This window comes from Xiphophorus maculatus, chromosome 21, assembly GCF_002775205.1.
Source record: "Xiphophorus maculatus strain JP 163 A chromosome 21, X_maculatus-5.0-male, whole genome shotgun sequence".
In the NCBI taxonomy this organism is placed as follows: domain Eukaryota; kingdom Metazoa; phylum Chordata; class Actinopteri; order Cyprinodontiformes; family Poeciliidae; genus Xiphophorus; species Xiphophorus maculatus.
Window position 1 is genome coordinate 20,186,734 of NC_036463.1, and position 21,868 is coordinate 20,208,601.

Genomic DNA, 21,868 nt, shown 5'->3' on the forward strand with positions numbered 1-21,868 from the left:
CCCATGAATTTCAGCACAAAGATAAACAGAGACAGGAAAACAAAGGAAAGATGGACAGCCTGAGTCCAATTCAACAGAGAAACTAACATCCTCCTTCCTGACTAAAATCACATAAGTTTGGGGAAGAAGGTGAGCAGCAGACTAACAAGTCAGATCATCTTTGTAAACTCCAGATGAGAATTATTTATGACACATTTAGCAGGATTATTATCCCATTCATCAGAGCTCCAGCAGCACATTTCCCTCCAGCAGCTCCAGAAAACATGCAGCTCCCTAAACAAGGCTCTTTAGTGAAAAACAGGATGCCTGAGAAGTGCCAGGGTTGCTTTATTTGCCAGCCTGGTGGCGTGTTATTCAGACGGGGCCAAATAAGGTCTCCTGAAGAGCAAAGCTAGGCTAAGATAAGCACGTCTCTCTTTGCAGCCTTTCTTCCAGCTCCATCTCTCCCTCCCAGCTGGGATCTCTGGGAATATAATCCAGCACTTATTAGACATTCCCTGACTGAAGGAACATCAACACTTGCTTAGTGTTTGAAAACTGCAGCAGGAGTTCTGAAGATGTTTCCAGTGAGTCCAGGGAGTTTCTCTTCCCAGCTTCCCCATGTTTTACACTCAGCTGTGGAGGCAAACAGGACAGACAGACGGCTGTGTTCAGCCGGGTCGAGGGGAACTTGGTGCAGAAGTCCAGGTAAACAACATTCCCTGCAGCCTCCAGTCAGCCACAGATGCTGAGCTGCTTTTTCTGGGTCTCCAAAGAGGAAAAGGAGGAAAAGTTTCAGGTTGAACCCAGAGTCTGTTAGAGCTGAACAACAAGAGGGACAGAAGCTTCAGTCAAAGGCTCTGAGACGTTGGATTTAAATTATGATGGTCCTAGTAAAGCTGTAGCCACAGCTCCTGTATCATCTGCTCAGCACAACCACAAGCTGAAAATAGATTCTCTACAAACTAAAAGAAAACCTGTGAGGCTGAATCTCCAGGTACTCCTGGTTCCTCTTTAGGCTCATTTTATCAAATCTCCAGAAGAACAAAACATGAGAGAAGAATCAGATGAAAACACACCGTGCCAGGGTGAGAGGTGAACTCGGAGCAACTAAAGAGCAAACGTTTTTCTCATTTAGATTAGTAAAATCCTAAAATACACACCAGGACCTGGCAAAGGCTGCATTCTGGAAAACATTCAGCTGCAAATTACCAATAATTACGGTTTGCATTTAGTAATTTTCAGCAATTTCCTTCACAAAGCTTTGCTTATGAAAGAGGCTGTTTAACACAAGCAGCTGTCTGAATCCATCTGAATGGATGTATGGCTTCAGCAAACAATTCCCTGAACTTTGGAGGCAACATACAGGCCAGGAGGAAGGCAGCTTGGTTTGATACACAACACAAAACGAGGCTCATCCAGAGGAAAGTGGGAGATGCTGAGAGCAAACATTAGATCAAACTGAGAGGCGTTTGGTGTTTTGGTTGGAGTGCATTTCCCCTGAGAGAAGCAGCTCCATCATTTCTGGTTGTTTTCATTTTTTATCCAACAGGAGAAGAAAAAAATATGATCTCACTAAATCATGAAGTCCAGAGTTAGAGCAACACACTCAGCTGTGGAGACGGACAAGCTCCCACACAGTGTGTTTCCTCTGGACTCAGACAGGTTAGTATCAGCTTCCCTGTTCAGAGGAGCTGAGATGAAGTTCAGTCTGACCAATCAGGCGATCTGTGTTGTGTTTCCATGTCTGACATTCAGATAAACTGCTGAGCTGCTGCAGCTACAGGGTCTTTGGTGATTAAGCTCTGTAAAGTCCAAAAATACCTCATGGTGAAGTGTTGCAACTCTGAGCTGCACTAATAACAAGCACACACACACACACTAAAAAGAAGGAGTGTTTCACACACTAATATAGACACATAAAGAAATGGTCCAGTTTTTGTTGCGGCTCAAACTCTAAACACATTTGATTTCAGCAGCTTTTGTAAACTGGGTTGAACTCTGAGAACAGCTGAGGTTCAGTTCAGCTGAACCATCATGGCTGCTGCTTCTGAGTTCAAGTAAACCAGTTCAATGAACATGGGAACATCTGGCTTCAGCTGCAGAACCAGCACCGAGTTTAGAGTCCAGTTGGTACTGGGAGACTGTTTCACACACTTGTGGTCACAGATGGATTTTTATGTGGTAGTTTTTCTGTAAAACCTCATTTAATGAAAGGATCAGACAGCAAGGTTTTACCAACATGGACATTTTATCCTTCATAACAAGACTTCAGTCACAGCATCGTCTTAACGTTCAATCTCATTTACTGAGAGACACAAATAGAGTGTGAGGAGTTGAGCAGGAAAATACAGAAGTAGTTCCTGGTTGGAAGACATGATGGCACCAATGAAAAGTCTGGTGGATGTAACCAACTGTGAGGAAAATAAACAGAACCATGGATGGGTTTCAACTCTCAGCCGTTTCTCCATCAGTCCTTGGTCTGAAACATATTGCTGCTGCATTCTGCCCTGAGGTAAAGCAACAACCCTTAGCAACAGTTGCCCCCAGCTACAGTCCTTTGCCTTGTGCTGCAATGGCATCTAGGGTCCAGTGTAGGGTTGGCACTTTGCACACACTGAGCTGTTTGCTTTTCTCAATTCCCATGATGGCTGGAAAGTGGAGACTTGTTTTCACCGACTGTTTCTGCTCCATCGGTCAAAGGCTCTGAAAATAGTCTCAGCCTCTCAAAGTTTATCACTCTGTGTTTTTCACACATCACTGAAACAAGGGCAGCAGGAGACTAAAGCACATTTTCCTCAATGCAGCTATGCTAAAATTAGCCTGAAAGCTGTGAAACAGACTCGAAACTGGAAATGAGCAACAAATTAGGACTTAATGAAGACGCAGGTATCCAGTCAAAGAGGAAGCCCAACTGACCTCAACGACTCCTTCCTCATGCATGGTGATGATGTTGTTGGGGTCTTTGGACAGTTGGTACAGGGCCATGGTTGTGTTAAGGAGGAGCAAATTGTCATTCGACTCCAGGTAAGAAACCAGAAGGCCAACGGCTCCATGGTCACCAAAGCATGCCCTATTGGAGCTCCACATGCAGCAGTGGCCGATGGCCTCGGCCAGGTGGCAGCGGAGTCTGTCATCAGTCTGCAGAGAGGAGAACAGGAAGAAATTCTTGACCAACAACATCCTCCGGATCAGCTGATATTTGAAGAAACTGCAAGGAAAACACCAACTAAACTTCAACCTGACTGTAAACCAGACAGAATCCCAGTATTCAGAGAGTAAAAGCTGCTTTGTTGTCAGTAGCGACATGTTCTTACTGTGTTAGTCAGCCCGGCCAGCAGGGGGACAACCCCGCGGTCAGAGAGGACGCCCAGGATCTCCTTGTCTTTGGCTAGCTTGGCAATGACGGCACAAATGCTTGTCAGCACCTCGTTGCTTGGTGACTTCAGTAACTGAATGATCAGCTTCAGTCCACCGATCAGGAAGAGAACCATTTCCCCGGCGTCCTGCAGTCACAGAGACACACAGTAGCTGCTGCTCAGTGAAGGTCAACACAGAAAACGATGAAAGGAGGGACAGTGATGTGGAAAAGGAGAGGAGGGCAGGTTAAGTTGACCACATTTAGGAAGTCTGGATGAAGAACTGGAATCAGCCCAACCCTATTCTGCAGTTTGATCAGTTTGTTGAGTTTTTCTTCCTGCATCCTAACTTGTCCCAATGATTCTGAAACCGGATTTAGAAATTTAAAGCGACATGTAAAACTTTGTTCCACAGTGAGAACTCTGTGCTCTCTAGCTTTGAGTTGAGCAGGCACCGCAAGACTCTGAACCACTTGTGGTGAGATTCCTACCAAACTGAGTGAACCACAGAGAAAGAGAGGCTGCTTTCAGTAGAACTTGGAGTAACAGACTGCTGTTAAAACTCACCATACCATATCACTGCCATAGAAGAACACATGAAGGCGGCTCAGTCTGTAATGATCAGGGCTTTAAAGATGCAGATGAAATGTCTTTCAAAGCATTAATTTTCAACGACTGAATGGAAAACGCAAAGTTGGCTGAAGTCAAGTCTGTTTCAACATCGCCTGTATGTCAGGAGCTGATACATGGATCTGTGGTCCTGAATTAATCAAATTTGTACATTTTTCAGATTAAATTAAGTGTCTTGATGAAATTCAGCAAAGATAAAAAGCAAAAGTTGATTTGAAGTTTGGCTCATCAACTCCTGGGGGAGAACTGGATGTACTTTAGTGTTCTCCCCTCCAGCAGGGAGCTCAGAGCTGGGATGAGGAGTCAGTGCAGTGTATGGGCCCTGTGATTCCATGCCAGAGGATGAGGCGTGTGCACAGTGCAGGCCAGTGAGGGAGCTGCCAGGGCCACAGAGCCCCCGACACACAGGAAGCTTTTCCTCAGGAATACTGATGATGGCTGGCTGGGAGTCCCTGCGACAGAGGAAGCTCTCTCAAGCCACCAGCTGCCACAGACTACCCAGAATCCCTTTCATGCCCCAGACGGGCCCCCAGTTCTTAAGGCTGCTGCATTAAGAGGCTGCACTTGGAAATACATTTGTTACTAACCTCCCCCTCAGGATGAAATGAAATAGAAAACACATTATCTGTTGTGTTTGATATGAAGCTGAGCTCAGAAGAACGCTCTGAGGCTCTTCTCTGGACCAATCAGACTTCTAGGACTTTCACTGCTCACATGCAAAGGAAAAATCAACCAATCATCTAAATGTGCTTCTACAACCAGGCAGATTAATGACACACCTCATCATGTGGAACTGAGAGGGGTCCGTTTACTTGATTGGAAGGACCTGCTGCTCTGTAGTTTGGCTCATTTTACTGAATAAAATCAGTTCCAGTTAATAACCTACAGACAGTTAGTGTAGCTCCTGTAGATATCCGTGTCTGCAGAGCAGCAACATCACTGCATTTATACCACTGTTCTGTCATAAATTTACAACCGATCTGCCAACTCAAACATTTTGGGTTTTCATCCAAACAAAGACGGCAGTAAAGCAGTTGAATCGGGTTCAGCTCATCACTGCCCCGTCCCATAAAAACACCAAGAAACTGCCTTTGTGAAGCTTCATCAAAACTGGAATGCAGATGTCTAAATAACAGCTGTTGTTGAGAAGAGAAGAGTAAAACCATAATCCTGCTAATGTGTTTATGATTATTGATACTGACTGAGCGGGGTCGGATCGGTCTGTTCTGATTGAATGTCTTAACATTTTTATGATTTCACTTCTGATGTAACAAAACAGCTCCATCTAAACTGAGCTAATGTCTGACAAATTATGTTCCAGCAGATGGTTTGGAGTTTATATTGTAGACACAGATATATTATAACATGCAGCGTTAATGTCAGTTATAGTGATGTCTAAATGCAGGTAAGATCTTCTGTTTTCATGACAGAAAATCGACCAACAAAAGCTCTTAATGTTGAAGTAAACATAGTAGCAGCTAAAATGATATAAGCAGTATTTATGGTCATGTAGTTGTTCCAGTTTCAAAGTGTTTTTATTGGAGAAGTGGCTTCACAGAAGCTGCATGGTCCACCATCTCTCAGCATGTTGAGGGAAGATTTTCAGGAAGGAAATCAGACCCACAGGATATTACAATCTTTCTCTCAGTCTGTTCCTCACTTCATCAATCCCAGTGTGCCAAGGAAGCTCCTCTGCTTCATATTAGCCCAGGGTTCATGTAAGCCTCTGCTGACACAGCTCTGCCTCTGCTGACCTCCCAGCAGAAGCAGCAGCTTGAGAGACAAACTGGGTGACAGAAACAAGCTTCTGCCTTCTGACTGAGACGACCTTTTAATGTGAAAATCTATGATTGATAAATGTGTGTTTAAGAGGCAAACCCTCTGTTCTGAGGAACAATGATGAACTTTATGTCTCCCAGAACAAAAAAATTGAATCTTTACTTTACCTTTGCATTCTCGATGCACGGACAAATGGCCCATGCAGCACTGGCCTGAACTTCTGCATTGGGATTCTTTAGTAGTGACCAAACCAGGCGGACTCCATCAAGCTGGTCAATGATTCTGAGGGAAACACAGAGAATCGTTTCATTGTAGAATCAAATCAACGTGAAGATTTGGCTCCATCAGGCCGACCAGAAGCAGATTTAACAATGACTATAACTAAACAGCATGGAAGCAGAAATTGATTTCAGCACTTTTTATTCACACTTAGCTCTTTTGCAGGGTCTGTGTACCACCCACTCTCAACTCATTTTCCACAAGAATCTCTGAAAAGCTCAGGTCAGAGGTCAACCAGCACACATCTGGATCTAGTTCTTCCTACATGGATTTATAAATAGATGCTGACAAACTTTGACTTCATGTTTTGGCCAACATGGGAAACTCCTTTCCTGACTTGGAAAGGAGTTCTGTTTGACTCCTTCCCAAGACAAACAGAACCAGAGACAGGTGGCTCCGTATTTCAGAAAGTCTAAGTGAAGTTTTCTGAAGCAGCAGTTCGATTTCATCTCATTTACATGACTGGTTTCAAACTGGAGTTGCCTCTGAGAGGTCAAAGATTTCCACCACAGACCCTCCATTGTCTGCTATAAAAACATGGAACGTGTTCCCCATGTGTGCTTCAACTAACAAAGCCCACACTGATGCTGTCATAATGACCTAAACACTCCCTAATCACAGTGTCTTCATGACTCCGATGAGCGGACGCTCATCAGGGACGTCCTCTGCTCCATCTGTCTTCCTTCTGCACAGAAATCAGTCCAGAGGGATCAGAACATCAGACTCCAGTCTGCAGGGCCTCTTCAGTCCAGGACCAAAAACTAAAGTGAAGCTTCATATCATCCTCCAAAACGGCTCCATCTTCCCATAGTGCAGCTAGGAAACAGATTACAATGAAGCTGCAGCTGACAGTGACGGATTAGAGGGGAGACCACAGACCTTGAAGGCATTAAAAATCCGTCTTCACTCTTGTTCTTCCGCTGGACTCATTGGAGGAAGTGTGATGTCATTAACCACACGCTGCCTACTGGTGAAGAATGAAAACAAACAGGAGGATCTGATGGGAAACTGGGAAGTGATCATGCAGCTCTCATGAGCTCTGGACGACCTGATTCAGGATCATGATGAGAGAAGAACTGTGGTGACCAGCAGAAGGTCTGATCTGATAACAGAAACTTTGTTGGTAAAATGATGTCCAGCAGGGACAAACACGATGCAGCTGATTGGGTTTTATCACACATCATCAGCAATAAATTACCTAAAACTGGTAATCTGACAAACATTTCTGTCAGTTCTGGTTTGGAATAAATATCTACTGTGAGTTGTGCTAATTTCTCTGCAAACGACTCAACATGCGTGGAAACAAGCCATGGGGCCCAACATCCAGACAAAGGTTGTCTGAATCAGAGCTCTGTTGACAGATGGAGGCTGACAGACTGGAAGATCTGCTGTAAAAATGGAGAGTGAGAGAGAACATGGAGAACATGATGATCTGATGTAACAGACGTCTCTGGTTGTGTCAAGTTTACCACAGTCAGCAGCTTTATTTAGACAGGCTTCATTTTTATCCAGCCCAGGGTTTGTTTGTTTCCCCGTCTAACAGAGTCGTACCGCAGCAGAAGCAGTTAACTAACACCATAAACTCACAGGTTCAGTGATATTTCTGCCCTGTGATAATTAAGATGGCTCTTATAGTCTGGAACAGGTTTATAAAAGCAATGAGGTGCAGATGGAAGCTCCATGATGCTTGAGGTTAAATGCAGAGAGAAAGCCACGGCTCTAGACTCTGCTTCTCTGGGTTTTCCAGCCGTGGAGTTTTGGACGGGGCAGGGCTTTAGGCACGTTAGTCTGAGCAGCTCAGCGACCGCATGGCTATAGTAAAACACTGAGAATGAAACCACAACCATATTTAACACAGCAGCTACAATAAACAAAGCTTTTAAAATTGGTCATTGGGCTAAGGATGAAAGAGACGCCTACCTGCACAGCTCCCAATGAAAACTACAGGAATCTTTCTGAGCAGCAGCCCAGGACAGGTTAATGAGGCTGTGTTTACATCCTACAATTGGTCTCATTTCCTTGTAAAAACACATGACATCAATAAACAGCCAGGAGTGAGTTTGGGCTGATTCACTGATTATGGGAAATAAGCCACTAATCACATTTTAACAGGCGCCTGATGGACCTACTGTAAATATAAACAGAGCATGAAACATTGAAAAGGAAGAAATAAACTTACGCCACGTTGTCCCTTTCTGTGGCACAAGCTCCCACAGCCTTTGCTACATTTACAAGCAGAGCCTGGTTAAATGACACAGAGCAGATGTTGGATCAATAAAGGAGTTATTTTGAACAAGAACTGCAGAAGAACCAAAGTTATATACCTGGTTTGTTCCATTGAGCAGATTAATGAGAGCCCTTATGCCCCCACCGTTGCAGATGGCGGCCTTGTTAGCTTGGATCTGAGCAAACTGTCCCAGAGCTCCCACTACATTGACCAGGACCTCTTCAGGCTGATCAGTCAGCAGACCAATCAGCATGTGCAGAGCTTTGTACTCCTGGAAGCTTTGAAGGAACAACATCAAGAAGAGATGATTGCATTAGAATATAATTAAGGTGCTTTGATTCATTTATTACAGAAACTGGACAACTAACATGGACTAAAAGTCAATTCAACTGATCTTGTTGCTCTTGAGAGAGAAGACAAAACTGTGAAACAAAACTGAAACTAGTTTAGTTTTCAACCCAGAGGCCAAATTTATTAAAGTTTCCATGATCCAGTGATTTGACAGCCAGACTAACAATGTGTCTCCTGAACCTCCTCTGTACAGAGCTACATGATCATCAGATGATTGGGTCAAAGGTAAAGATTGTTTTCCCTTCAGTAACATCAGCATCTTGCTGTAACTCAGCAGAACAAACAATTTTCCCACGGCTCCTCACAGCCGTCCCTCGTCTTCGCTTTGCAGCACCAAACCTTGGAAACTCTTCCTCCATCTTTAACTGTGTGATTTTGCCTTGTTTGCCTTCGCTATAGAGTAGTAAACTATAGTCAACATTCAGAAGGGATATACTGTGGTTCCACTAAAACCTCAGCAACCCTCTGGTGCACAGTTCATTTCTCTGGCTGTTTTTATTCCCAGTTACGGTTGCTGGCATCATAGCCTGTAAGCTATTGTAGACGGCTAAGGTTGTTTGGTTCTGGGCAGGGTCCACTGAACCACAGCCTCTTCTTCAGAGTGAAAACATTGCTAATGAACTTTAGTCCAGTTCAGCATCATGAACAACAATGGTCTTCCTCCATCATCTGCAGCTCACTACTCTACAATGATAAATCAACACTGTGTCATGTCTATTTCCGTCAGGTCCAGCTGAGGTAATTGTTTTCTGGCAGGAGTAACTTGACACAAAGCTGCCTGAAGCAGCTCCAACTGAAAACACAGGCCTCTACATGGCTGGAGGCTCATAAAGCATGTTAGAGGAGACAGGAACCACAGAGGAGCTTCTGTGTGAGCAACACGTTTTCGTCTTCAGTCTTTTCTTCACCAACTCATCATTATAGAGAATTAATTTTCTACTGTGAGCTTCAGAGAAGGTCCAAGTGATATTAAGGCGTTTCAGGGACCCTGAGATCTCCAGCAACGACCACAGAAACCTGACAATCATTAAATCAATGAGGAATATAATAAACAGATCAATCTATCAGGGCACAGACTAACATGAGGGAACGCTGAGCTGCAGTCGGATAAAGAGAAGAATCATTTAAAGAGGAGATTATGTTCTGCTCGTGGTCGGCCTGCAGCAGAACTAAGATGGAAGGAAGCCAGGATCTGGAAGCAAACTTCACAATCTTGACCCAACCGTTGCTGCTCTGGCAAACACACTCCAAGACTTGGCAGTCTCCACTTTCCACTGTAAACTTATTGCTTCAGCCTTTTGTTAAAGCCCTTTACAGCATTTCAGTGTGTCTATAACACCTCTGTCCACAGACCCAAGAGGACACATCTGGACAAGCTAAAAATCTGAACTAAATGTTTCACTGTTTCTCAGTCCTCACACTTTATTCAGAGCCTTGTCCTTGGTTCAGTGGGAGGCCTTTAAAAAGTACAAACTGTGACAATGAGCTTTTTACACATTTATGTTTCAGGACATCAATCATTTCTCATTTCATTCCTTCATTAAATCAGTAAAGGTTTAACATTTGCTGCTACTTGTCTCAAATCCACAAGACCTCCATACTGTCCAGACCAAATAAATCAGTCACTAAAGTAAGACTGAATCCTGTCTGCAGGAAGATGAATTTAACTTAATCAAAGACAGAAAATCTCAGACTGCTCCAGTTATTACAACAGTCTAAAATCTTCTAACAGGATTTTATTTTCACTTGTCAGCCTGTGACAGATTCTGAAAAGAGGGCGGGGCCTTAAAACCTTGTTTGATTAGCAGCCTCTTTGTTCCTGACAGTAATGATTTAACTGCTTCACTCAGATTCTGATCAGAGACTCAATAATCCTGAGAGAACAAAAAAATGTCTCCAGGCTGATTTCACTGTGATCCCGACTGGTGGAGTTCTAACGGGTCTTAAATGACTGAGGCCTGTAAAGTCTGCACATCTGCCTGATCCATTGTTAATAGAGGAAAGACTGAAATCTAAAAGTAAACACATCAAAGATCAGAGCTGATAGAATCTGAACAAAGTCTGAACATTTTACACCAATAATCTCTTTAACTGCATAAACTGAAAAAGGATCTGACAGAGGAGAGTGGAAACAATGACACAGTGAGTCGTGCCTAAGTAACGGCTGCATATAAAACTCACATATGAACTGATGCCACATTAAGCTGCAGCAGGCTAAACCTCCTGTTCTGGATCCATTGTGTTAATTCTTTGCACTCTGAGAAACTGCTGTGAAGCACATCAGCTGAGCAAGCACAGGCTCCAAAGGTTATTGGCACGTGGGGATAAAATGTCTAATTCTTATTAAACCTCTTTCACACAGAACTGTATCAAACGCTGTTCCAGTGAGCAGGTAGAGATTTGTTGAAGTCATTCTGATCAGTTTTACCCCCCAAAATAAATCACAAAAAGAAAGGCAGAGAACATGTGTTCTGTATGTCTAACATGGTGTTTTAACATGTATCTCCATGACTCCAGGAGGGACAATAAATAGTAAAGTTGTGTGCATACATAGCTACGTTCTCCATGCTGATTGAACACTTCCAAATGGCCCCGGTGGCAGCAGCCGGTGCCCCAGTGCCCCGGGTGCGGCCCCGCGCATGAATCAGTGTCATCAGTTTTATGACACTGATTTAATATTTATCAGTGTCATAAAAGGAGTTAACCTCTAATGGTTAACTCCTAAAAGGTTAGATCTTGATCTAGATCTAGTCTTTGACTAGAATGAAGTTCTAGTCTTTGAGTTGAGAAATGCTTTGTTCACAGGAAGAAAATGATGTCATCATTAAACTTGTGAGAATAAATAATTATTAGAAAAACTAAAACAAACCATCAGATGTTAGAGGACAACATAATGAGACAGAAATGAGCTTCTGGTGAGAAAACCTGTTGCTACTGACTGCTTTATGGATCATTTTTATTGCAGCAATCAGTCATGAAGATCTGAGAAGAACAATGCAGCAGTTCTGCTTCTGGCCAGTAGAGGGAGGAAACCTTAACGAGGACACAGCTTGCATCAATCAGCTACTGTTCAATTCATTAGTTTAATGAAAATCTCAGTTGATATTTAAACAAGTTTAACATCATCTTCCTAAAATATCTCTAGTTTTATCAGCTCAGTTCCTTCCTGTTAAAATAAATCTGTTTATAACAGGGATGATGAAACGAAGCTCATACTTTAACACTGATGCATCAGAAACTGGAGAGGGAAGTGAGAATTATGTAAAACAAACACATGAATTCATGTTTGTCAGAAACTGACTTCAGTTTGCATTCTGGATGTTGTGAGAATCAACATGAGCCTGATAGAGGAACAGGCCTGCAGCCGTCCAGGTAGAACAGCAAACACTTCAGACCCCTGAGCAAATATTCCCCCATAAACATCATTAAAACATCAAACAGATCATGATGCATGTGTCACTGTGTGAAAGTGTTTCACTTTCTAAACAACAAGCAGCAGTTTGTGGAGAGAGAGGGAAAAGATCGGCTCCTAAAATAAAAACAGATATTTTTTATTTGCTTTATTTATGGTGATGATATTGTAAAATGACTGCAGACCAAAGGTCATAAATAACTGCACTGTGGGGTTTCCAGACAGAAAGAGAGCAGGACATGCTGTTTAGAGTTACATGCATCTTTCTGCTGCAGGAAAACACAAAACCCTAAAGCCATCAGCACAATCCTGATGTTAAACTTTAAAATACACTGAATAGTGTGTTGATTTGATCTGAATGTTGCCTCTTTCATATCACTTCCATCTCTTTGTTCCCCTTTTTGGAAAGCGTGAATGCCTACTTTTAGACAGGGAATTTCCTTCCATTATTTTCTATTTTCTATTTTCTTCTGACTTAGAAATCTTCTCGACTGCAGAGTTTTCCACAAAACATTTTCTCAACTGAAGTGAGAAGGATCATATTTACCAACAACCTCTGGAAGTCAGAAGGGAATCATTTCAGAAAATCACAAACTGCTTCCTGAACATCAAGCCCTTCAGTCTCACTAAGATTATTGAGCTATAATGGTTTTCTACTGCTGAAGAATGAGGGAATGAGGGAGATCATTTTCTAAAGTAGTCTGTTTGAATGATCCTGTCTAGATTAGGGCTGCAACTAACAATTTTTTCAGTAAGCGGTTATTCTATAGATTATTCTGATGATTAAATTGATTTAAAAAAACATTTTATTGTCTAAAATACAATAACATTGCATCCCTTTACATTAAACTAAAGGCAAATATTTCTAGCATCAACATGTGAAACTCTCAGTCCTTTCTGTTTGACATACCATTAATACAGTGCAGGGCTAATCTGTTGATTATTTTTTGGATTAATAGTTGGATAACAAAAAGTGTTGAGTAGGAGTTCCTTCTTTTGTTTTCCTAAAGAACCACATGAGACAGAAACCATGTGGATAGAACATATTTACAGAAATCTTAAATATCTTAAATGGAAAATTCATATGTTTTGTATAGCTTTGGCTTAATTATTGCTCTGATAATCTGGCCATGGCCTTCCTACGCAAGTCCACTCGATCCTAATCGAGTTCAGGGCTCCATCTGGACTTTCTCCAATTAAAGTGGATTTCTCTGGTAGAATTTCTATCAGACCAATCAGTGAACAGAAGGAAAAGTTATGAACGATGACGTCCATTATCTGCACTGCAGAATTGTAGCATGCCTGTAGTTTTAGCAATGGCAGCAGAGGACGAGAACAAAGCTGTTCAATCCATGTCTGCCACACTTCAAAATATTGGATTAACATTAAGAGCCTAAAATAGCATGGCTCTTCTTCTGCTTTCTAATGGCTTCTGTGGCCCTGTTCTGGCATTTGCTTTATGATCTACAAACAATGATGAAACCACAACTAGGTTCCTTTTTCAGATACATGGTTATTTTAGACTAAACAGAACAAAGTTGAGAGAGCTTTGGTTTTCTCCAGTGTTTCTAGCCTTCCCTTCATTTTTTATGAATTTGTTTCCGTCACCACTTCTGCTGCAGCTGCCACATGTAAACATTGCTGTAGTTGTCAGAGTTACAAGTTTCATCACTTCTGCTGCTTTCATTTAACAAAACACAAGCTTCCTTTTTCTGGTTTTTGTGATTAAGTAAAGTGGGAGTTTTTCAGCTGTGGAGCAAAAACCTTTCATTCTAGACTCGAGCACTCTGCTCTGGAATCTGCAGAGGTCGAGCTGAACTGCAAAAGTGAGAAATTAGTAAGTTAACTGTTAGTTAACTGTAATTAGTCTGTTGCAGGTGCATGACAAAGATTATGTCATTTTGTTCTCATCCTCATGTCGTCCATCCTTCTTGTCACAACCTCCCTGGTGAACGGTTCGTCCACCTCTCTGTGCAAACTTAATGTTGGATTGGTCTGAATTTTACAGGCGTTTTCATTTGTGTGTAAAACTGCACCACTCTACGTCCATGGCTCATACTGAGCAACCATGAGTCTATATTCTGACTATCTGCGCAAAGTATAATGGATTGTCAGGTAACACAGATAGTTACAACACTGGTTTTAATCATAGAACAATTGAAGAGCAATTGTCCAAGGGAGTGATGAAATGTGTACTGAAATATGCAACTCTGCCATTTGTTCCTTTTCTTTCAAATCGTGAAAAATTAAATTTGGTTTTCCAGTCCATCAATTTTTATATCCTCCTCCTCCAAATGTGTGAACTCGTAATAGTCGTTCCTCTCTGCAATGACTGCCGTGTTTACTGTGTTGAAAGTCACACATGTGTAACACCATGACGTATACTGCAGCGGGAGGGGGAGTTTGGCTCAGTGTGCCTTGTGGACTGTGAAAAGTCTGTGTGCAAACGAACATCAAACACATGCCGCCAACAGTTCAACCAAGCTGGGCCATTCAGAACGATAAGACTTACCTTCTCAGGAAGGCTGTGAGTCCAGGTGAAGATGATGCAGAGTCCACCCTTCATCATGGTCCCAGAATTTTCTTCTCTGCAGAACTCTTCCTGGCCTTCTATTCCACTGGAACTGCAATAATTTCAAATAAGAGTCATTATAACTGCTTCTACTTTTTATCATCATCATTATTTAACAATCTGAGACAAGGCTGGTACTTTTTAGCCACTGAGATCCTTTCAACTTGAGCCAGTTTCTCCTCCAGTCTGTCCACTTATCTAAAGCTCCAGCTGCAACAGCTCAGCTTTTTCTAGATCTATTTATCAGTCAGAGACCAGATGTGATCGCTGGGTTTTTTCACAACTTCTCTTGGTTTGGTGTCTGTAATTGGGCAGACAGGGTTTCCACACTCTGAAGTCTTTATTAACTCCGATCACTGAGCCATCAGGAATATTACCACTGATATTCATAAAGCATCCAATCATCTCTTCATAAAGTGTGACTGCTGGCAGGCATGCTGAGCAGATGTGGAGAGAGCTCAGCATCCTTCTGCTCCAAAGCTCCTCTGCACTAACAGAAGGATCACTGCCTCGATCTCTTTATGGTAGTCTGGTCAAATTTAAAGCCACTTTTCTTACATCACTTCTCACTTACCCAAATATACTCAGCACACCAAGATTCCTCCATCTCTGACATGGAGGAATCCCTCCCCTGCTTTGTCATCAGGGAGGGAGCTGCAATGATCAGATGAATACTCTTACGAGGTTTCTGTTCTACAAAATAGAACAAGAAAAAGAAAGAGGTTAAAAATAGAGACATAGAGAAAAGATTTCCTTTTGTCAAATACAACCCCTGGCAAAAAGTATGGAATCACCAGTCTTGGATGAGCACTCATTCAGACATTTCATGCTGTAAAACAAACTCAGATCAAAAACATGATACAATATTAAGGTCGTTCCAAAGTGCAACTTGTTGGCCTTCAGGAACACTCAAAGAAATGAAGAGAAAACATTGTGGAAGTCAGTGAATGATACTTTAATTGACCAAACACAGGGAAATAAATATGGAATCACTCAATTCTGAGGAAAAAAGTGTGGAATCATGAAAAACGCATAAACAAAAGACCATTCAAAATACATCACTAGTATTTAGTTGCACCACCTTTGGCTTTTATAACAGCTTTCAGTCTGTGAGGCATGGACTTGATGAGTGACAAACAGTATTCTGCATCAATTTGGTGCCAACTCTCTTTGATAGCAGTTGCCAGATCAGCTTTGCTGGTTGGACCCTTCTTGTGGACCATTTTTTTCAATCTCCACCACAGGTTTTCAATTGGGTTGAGATCTGGACTATTTGCAGGCCATGACATCGACTGAATGTGTCTTTCTTCAAGGAATGCCTTCACTGTTTTTGCCCGATGGCACGATGCATTGTCATCTTGGAAAATTATGTCATCATCACCAAACATCTGTTCAATTGAAGGGATGAGAAAACTGTCCAAAATGTCAATGTAAACTTGTGCATTGATAGAAGAATTAACCACAGTCATCTCCCCAGTGCCTTTGCCTGACATGCAGCCCCATATCATCAAGGACTGTGGAAATTTGGTTGTTTTCTTCAGGCAGGCCTCTTCATAAATCTCACTGGAACGGCACCAAACAAAAGTTCCAGCATCATCACCTTGTCCAATGCAGATTCTTGACTCATCACTGAAGACAACTTTCATCCAGTCATCCACAGTCCATGATTGCCTCTCCTTAGCCCATTGGAGTCTCGTTCTTTTATGTTTAGGTGTCAATGCTGGTTTTCGTTTAGCTTTCCTGTATTGAAATCCCATCTCCTTTAGGCGATTTCTTACGGTTCGGTCACATACATTGACTCCAACTTCCTCCCATTTATGCTTCATCTGTTTAGTTGTACTTTTTCGGTTTTCAAGACAAATGGCCTTAAGTTGTTTGTCTTGACGCTTTGATGTCTTTCTTGGTCTACCAGTACGCTTGGCTTTAACAACCATTCCATGCTGTTTGTATTTGGTCCATATCTTGGATACAGCTGACTGTGAACAGCCCACATCTTTAGCAACCATGCGTGAAGGGTTACCTTCCTCAAGAAGTTTCACAATCCTCTCTTTTGTTTCAAGGGACATTTCTCTTGTTGGAGCCATGGTTCTCACCACTCCACTTCGTCCAGCAGCCCTCCAAGGTGTCATGACTGCAGGTGTTTTGAACTGCACACTAACGGGCACATCTAATCTGGGGCAGGTGTCCATTTAGGGAAAGGAAATAGACTGGGTGTGTCCTTTTTTTTCTACCTCCAATTTGAGTGATTCCACACTTTTTTCCTCAGAATTGAGTGATTCCATATTTATTTCCCTGTGCTTGGTCAATACAAGTATCATTCACTGACTCCCACAATAGTTTCTCTTCATTTCTTTGAGTGTTCCTGAAAGCCAACAAGTTGCACTTTGGAACGACCTTAATATTGTATCATGTTTTTGATCTGAGTTTGTTTTACAGCATGAAATGTCTGAATGAGTGCTCATCCAAGACTGGTGATTCCATACTTTTTGCCAGGGGTTGTATAATAAATCTTGATGGAACAAATCTGTAAAATATGTCTGTAAAACTCTGCAAATGTTACTTATTAAACCCAAATGGTCAGTTTGATTCCTGCTACTTGTGAAGATGTGTTCTGAATATTGTCCCAACCAACATCAGAGTTTAGTTATGTTTCATTGTTGGACAAAAAGGATATTAATGTCTAACAAAGTGTTGTCATGTCAGTCCAAGAAGAGGGAAATAAAAACAACAGAGCAGTTAGTAGAAGCAAATGACAAAATATGAACTGCCATAAAATCCCTTGTGAACAATCTGCAGGCCTGCATCAGGACTGGTTCTTTACTGAGGAACTGGAACAAAAGAACACGTTCCCAAAGCTTTCCAAAGCACAAATCCCTCTTTAATCATCTGAATGACATCAAACGTCTCCCATTCCTCAGAATCCAACTGAAAGCTCCCAGCTCAGTCTGAACTGAGCTGCTGTTCATCAGGTCTGATTCTGGTTCTGGAGGATTTGAAGCTCTAACAGCAAACTTTACAGCCTGTAGAAAAATGCCAACGTGCCTGTATGAATGGAGAGCAGGTCACAGTTTAATCACAGACACCTGCTTCTGCAGGAACAGCTCAGACTCTGATTGGCTGTTAGGAGCTGCACATTGTTAAGGGCAGGGAAAGGAATGAACGCGTCCATCTGCAGGTTGGGTTCACCATCAGCTGGAGCCAAGCACGGCCCATCGTCTCTCATTAAACACAAAGTGACTCGCTACTGGAAACATACAAGTCAGTTCAACCAACCACAGACTAACAGGCAGACTTTATTAGGCTAACCAAAATTCTGTAATTCTCTTATATGTGAAATGGACAAGAGCCATGTGTTTGCTGAAGGGAACACTCCCTAGAATAAAATCAAACTCTGTTCCAGATGTTTTTAAAACGCTGTAAGTGAGAGTGATGTCGGAGAGTTCTGAGCACTAAAACCTATTTTATTGGTAGGTGTCCTAACGTCCCCTCTGGGGTCCTCTGGTCCAGCACTGCTGGTTAAACTTCAACAACAAGCAGACATGTTTGGAGATCAGCTGCTGGTGTCTCTGGCTGCTGCTTTGTGGGTTTAAGCTTCTGCTTTGCCATCAGAGGAGGGAGCTGCAATGATGCAACTTTGTTTCCTCAAGTAGAACCTGAAGAGAGCCTGTCCATAAGAATGACTGAAGCAATGAAGGAATCTAAGGGGAACAGATCCAGACAATTATTTGTTGAGAGTATTTGAATTGATTCTGCTGGAGAGCAGAGGGACATGGAAACTTGTGCTGCCTCATGCTTTGTTTTCAGTTAGACAACAAGCATCTGCAGACTAAAGACTCTGTAAACCAGAATCTGTCCGACAGAATGACCTCCATGTTGGCTCCAGCTGCACAATATTCATATTTTTCTTATGGAAAAGCCAGCATTCCTGTTAACAGTAAATTGTGAAGAAGATTTCAACCTGATGTGTATCTTAGTGACTTCAGCAGCCTCTTCCCCCCTTCAGTGCAGTACTGTTTCAAGAACTCCACTTCGTCCTCCACTGCGGCGGGTAAAAGCTTGACTTGTCTGGAGTCAAAATGTAGAAAAATAAACACAGATCAAAGATCCTATCTGATTCAGTCATGTTGCCATGTCCTGTCATGCAGCCTGTGTCTTTCAGACAGAAACAGGCTGCAGCATAATTTCAGAAACGTGAAGACGTGTCTAAGTAGAGAGAGAGGTACTCACTTTGCCATTTCTCCAACAAACTTGTTGAGGATCTTTTCATCAATGTGTTTGAGCAGGATAAACAGCTTGACTCTGATATCTAACTCCAGAGCTGAGAGGTTTTCCTCTGGTGTGTTGACGAGACGCTGACCAACAATCTTAGCTATGAGGTCTCTATTTTCTGGACACAGTACAGATCAGATTTACAGAGTTAAACACAAACAATGATAGTTATTATTTTACACAATTTCATCCCCAGAGCCCAGGAAATCAGTTCCACCTTCTTTTCTCAGACAAATACTGCCCATATTACCATCTCTGTCTGTGGTGCTAAAATAAAAGGCCATCAATGAAAAACTGCCAAAGGCAACATAATTGGATGCTTTCAGAGCATCAGCAGGAACACAGACAAATGAGATCAGGTGGTGATGGAGGAACGCTGGACAGCTTAGGATGGAAACAGTTACCTTCTAGACACGCTTGGAGCTCTTGACGCTTCCTGTCAGCTGCCAGTTGCAGCAGTTTAGAGAGCTGGCTGATGGTACGAACAGAAACAAAAGGTGGAAAATACTGCAACAGTGGCTTCCCCTCACTGTCTTTTTCAAGGGACTGTACAGCTGCCCCACCTCTACAAACTATTTTTAATTGAACACACAGAAAACTTAAAAATAAAAGGTAACACAGTGTTGTTTTTATGTCCAGTCACTGCAGGGGAAATAAAAGCAAAAAAAAACATAAATAACTGGGTCACCTAAAATATTGGAGAACTTAGGCAAAACTTCATCTGCCACACAAAGAAAAGACAGAAATGGCTTTTATCTAAAAAAAAAAAATGGAAATAAAAAGTGAAAAAGTAAAGGTTGGCTTGATTATGCTTAATTGAACTCACACAGGTATGTAGCTTCCTTGCCTCTTGCTCCAAAACACTGGAAGGAATGTTTAATCTGGTTGTAGCGTTTCTCCACTACACACCTGGGAGGTTCAGTTTCAACCACACAATAAAAGCAGACCAGAACATCTGATTTTATGAAAATGGAACCTTCTCTGTTTCACTGAAGATGAAAAATAAATCAATTGCAACAAAACTAAGTTATTCAGCTGGATACAGTCTGAATTGCTGCAGCAGAGCCCAGGAAAACGAACTTGCTGAGATTGTGTTGACACTGAGAGACTGTCTGAGTGATGACAGCCTGCCTCAGTGAGACAGATAACAGTGAGAGCAGCAGCCAGTTCATCATTAGACCAACCTGATGACATAGTCTTCTTTGAAATCAGATTTCTTTAACGTGGTGGTCCACTGAAGCGGCTCGTCAAACACATGGGTGCCTGGAAACAAAATTCCCCAACAAGTCCAGGATTTCCTTAAACCCGGTCAGTGGCGTGGACTCCAAATTGTCTGTGCCAGAGCCGGTGTTCTGGAGCAGGTCCACTGCGCCGCCCTGGTCGGCATCAGCTCAATAGCGCCTCCTGAAGTTCAAGAGTAGAACAAACTGGAGGCAAAACTTAACTGTCAGTGTGGTTCCTGAACAAAGACCTTGAAGCTGAGGAAATTGACATAAATGGTTGTTTCTTGGTTTTACCAGTCTTGTATAGCAAATAAAACAACACGAGCGGCAGTCACGACCGGAGCAGCTAGTAGCCATAGCTGACAGTTTCAACACAGAAAGCAGCTGAAGCTCAACTATCGTTGAACAAACTCACTTATTCAGCTGAAGGCAGAAACTAGTTATTGTCCATGGTAAAAGTGTTTTAATATCATTAAAATATAACATTACCGTATTTTAACAAGGTGGTTCTGTAGAATCGTCAGCAGGTGACAATAATTAATGGTTACCGGGGAAACCAAGCTGGTCAGGGGAACCTGTAAGCAGCTTTGATACTGCTATGCTGTGTCTTAGAAACTGCGTCAATTACGTCTTCTCAAAATTAAAAATTCGTTTCAAAATTCAGTTCAGTTCAACTCAAAAATGCTTTATTGATCCCCAAAAACAGATACAACAAGGAAAAAATACAACCAGGTGTGAGCAGAGGTGGCTAGTAGGCAAGACTTGAGCGACTTGAATACTTGTTTATTGTTTTGATACTTTAATATTTTGGTGTCTTAAAAATAATTAGACAGACAAAAGTAGAAAGTTATGTCCAAATTCTGTATTTTTAACAAATGATTACAGTATTTTCAATATGAAAGACATACTTTCAGAATGTATGTATTTTAGAACTGGGTTAAGTACTTCCAGTGATAGTATATGGTGGGTGTTGCAGTATGTTACATATACTACAGTGATAGTATATGGTGTTACAGGTACCCATTTTGCACTACATGAAAAATGGGTACCTGTAACACTAGGTGAAAAATGGGTGCCTGAAAAATATATACTGCTCAAAAAAATAAAGGGAACACTTTAAGTGTTAAACACCTGTTTAAGTGTTCCCTTTATTTTTTTGAGCAGTATATTTTGGAAACCCTTTTTTGCTTTTATTTCACCTACTGGTTGTAATTCTTGTTTTTGTCAGTATGTGGTGCTGTTTTTACAAAAAGGTCTAAAATGACCAGAAATAAAAAAAACAAACAAACATCTTGTTTACGTACTCTGGCATTCTTAACTACGGAGCCCCCTAGTGGACATAGGGAATTTTTTTTCTTTTGCGTTACCGCGCAAAACCTTTGCGTTCCCTCGCAATATGCTCCCTGCAATATTTGCTGGTCTAGTTTGTAAACAGTCACAAATGTCAATTTAAATTCTAAAGTATATACACATTTAAAGAGCCTCAGTGAAAACGTGTTTCTTCTTAACTCTTTGGTGCAAAAAACTGATTGAAAATCGACTTATTCACTGCATGTTTATGTCTATTTGTATAAGGTTGAGATGGAACTGCACATTCAGATTACCAACACATAAGAGGCAATCAAAACTGTCAGATGACTTTTTTTATTACCTCGCGATAATAACTCAATAGTCATAATAGTTTGAATGTATTTTTTTTCTTTTCTACTTTCGAAAAGTTTCTGTGTATAACATAGGTTTGTGGTGCATTTCTATCCTAAAGAAAAAGTTCTAAAACTTATAAAACAG

General features: G+C 41.8%; 1 protein-coding gene across 1 annotated transcript; it reads right to left on the reverse strand.

Moving 5' to 3' along the window:
• Nucleotides 1–2,839: 2,839 nt before the first annotated feature.
• On the reverse strand, nt 2,840–11,198 carry LOC111606264 (armadillo repeat-containing protein 4-like). The gene is made up of 6 exons (XM_023326677.1): nt 11,155–11,198; nt 8,351–8,531; nt 8,206–8,267; nt 5,915–6,029; nt 3,297–3,485; nt 2,840–3,120 (listed from the first exon to the last, which is right to left on the reverse strand). The coding sequence occupies exons 1-6, from the start codon at nt 11,169–11,171 to the stop codon at nt 2,854–2,856; spliced, it is 831 nt and encodes a 276-aa protein (XP_023182445.1). The 5' UTR covers nt 11,172–11,198; the 3' UTR covers nt 2,840–2,853.
• Nucleotides 11,199–21,868: the final 10,670 nt, after the last annotated feature.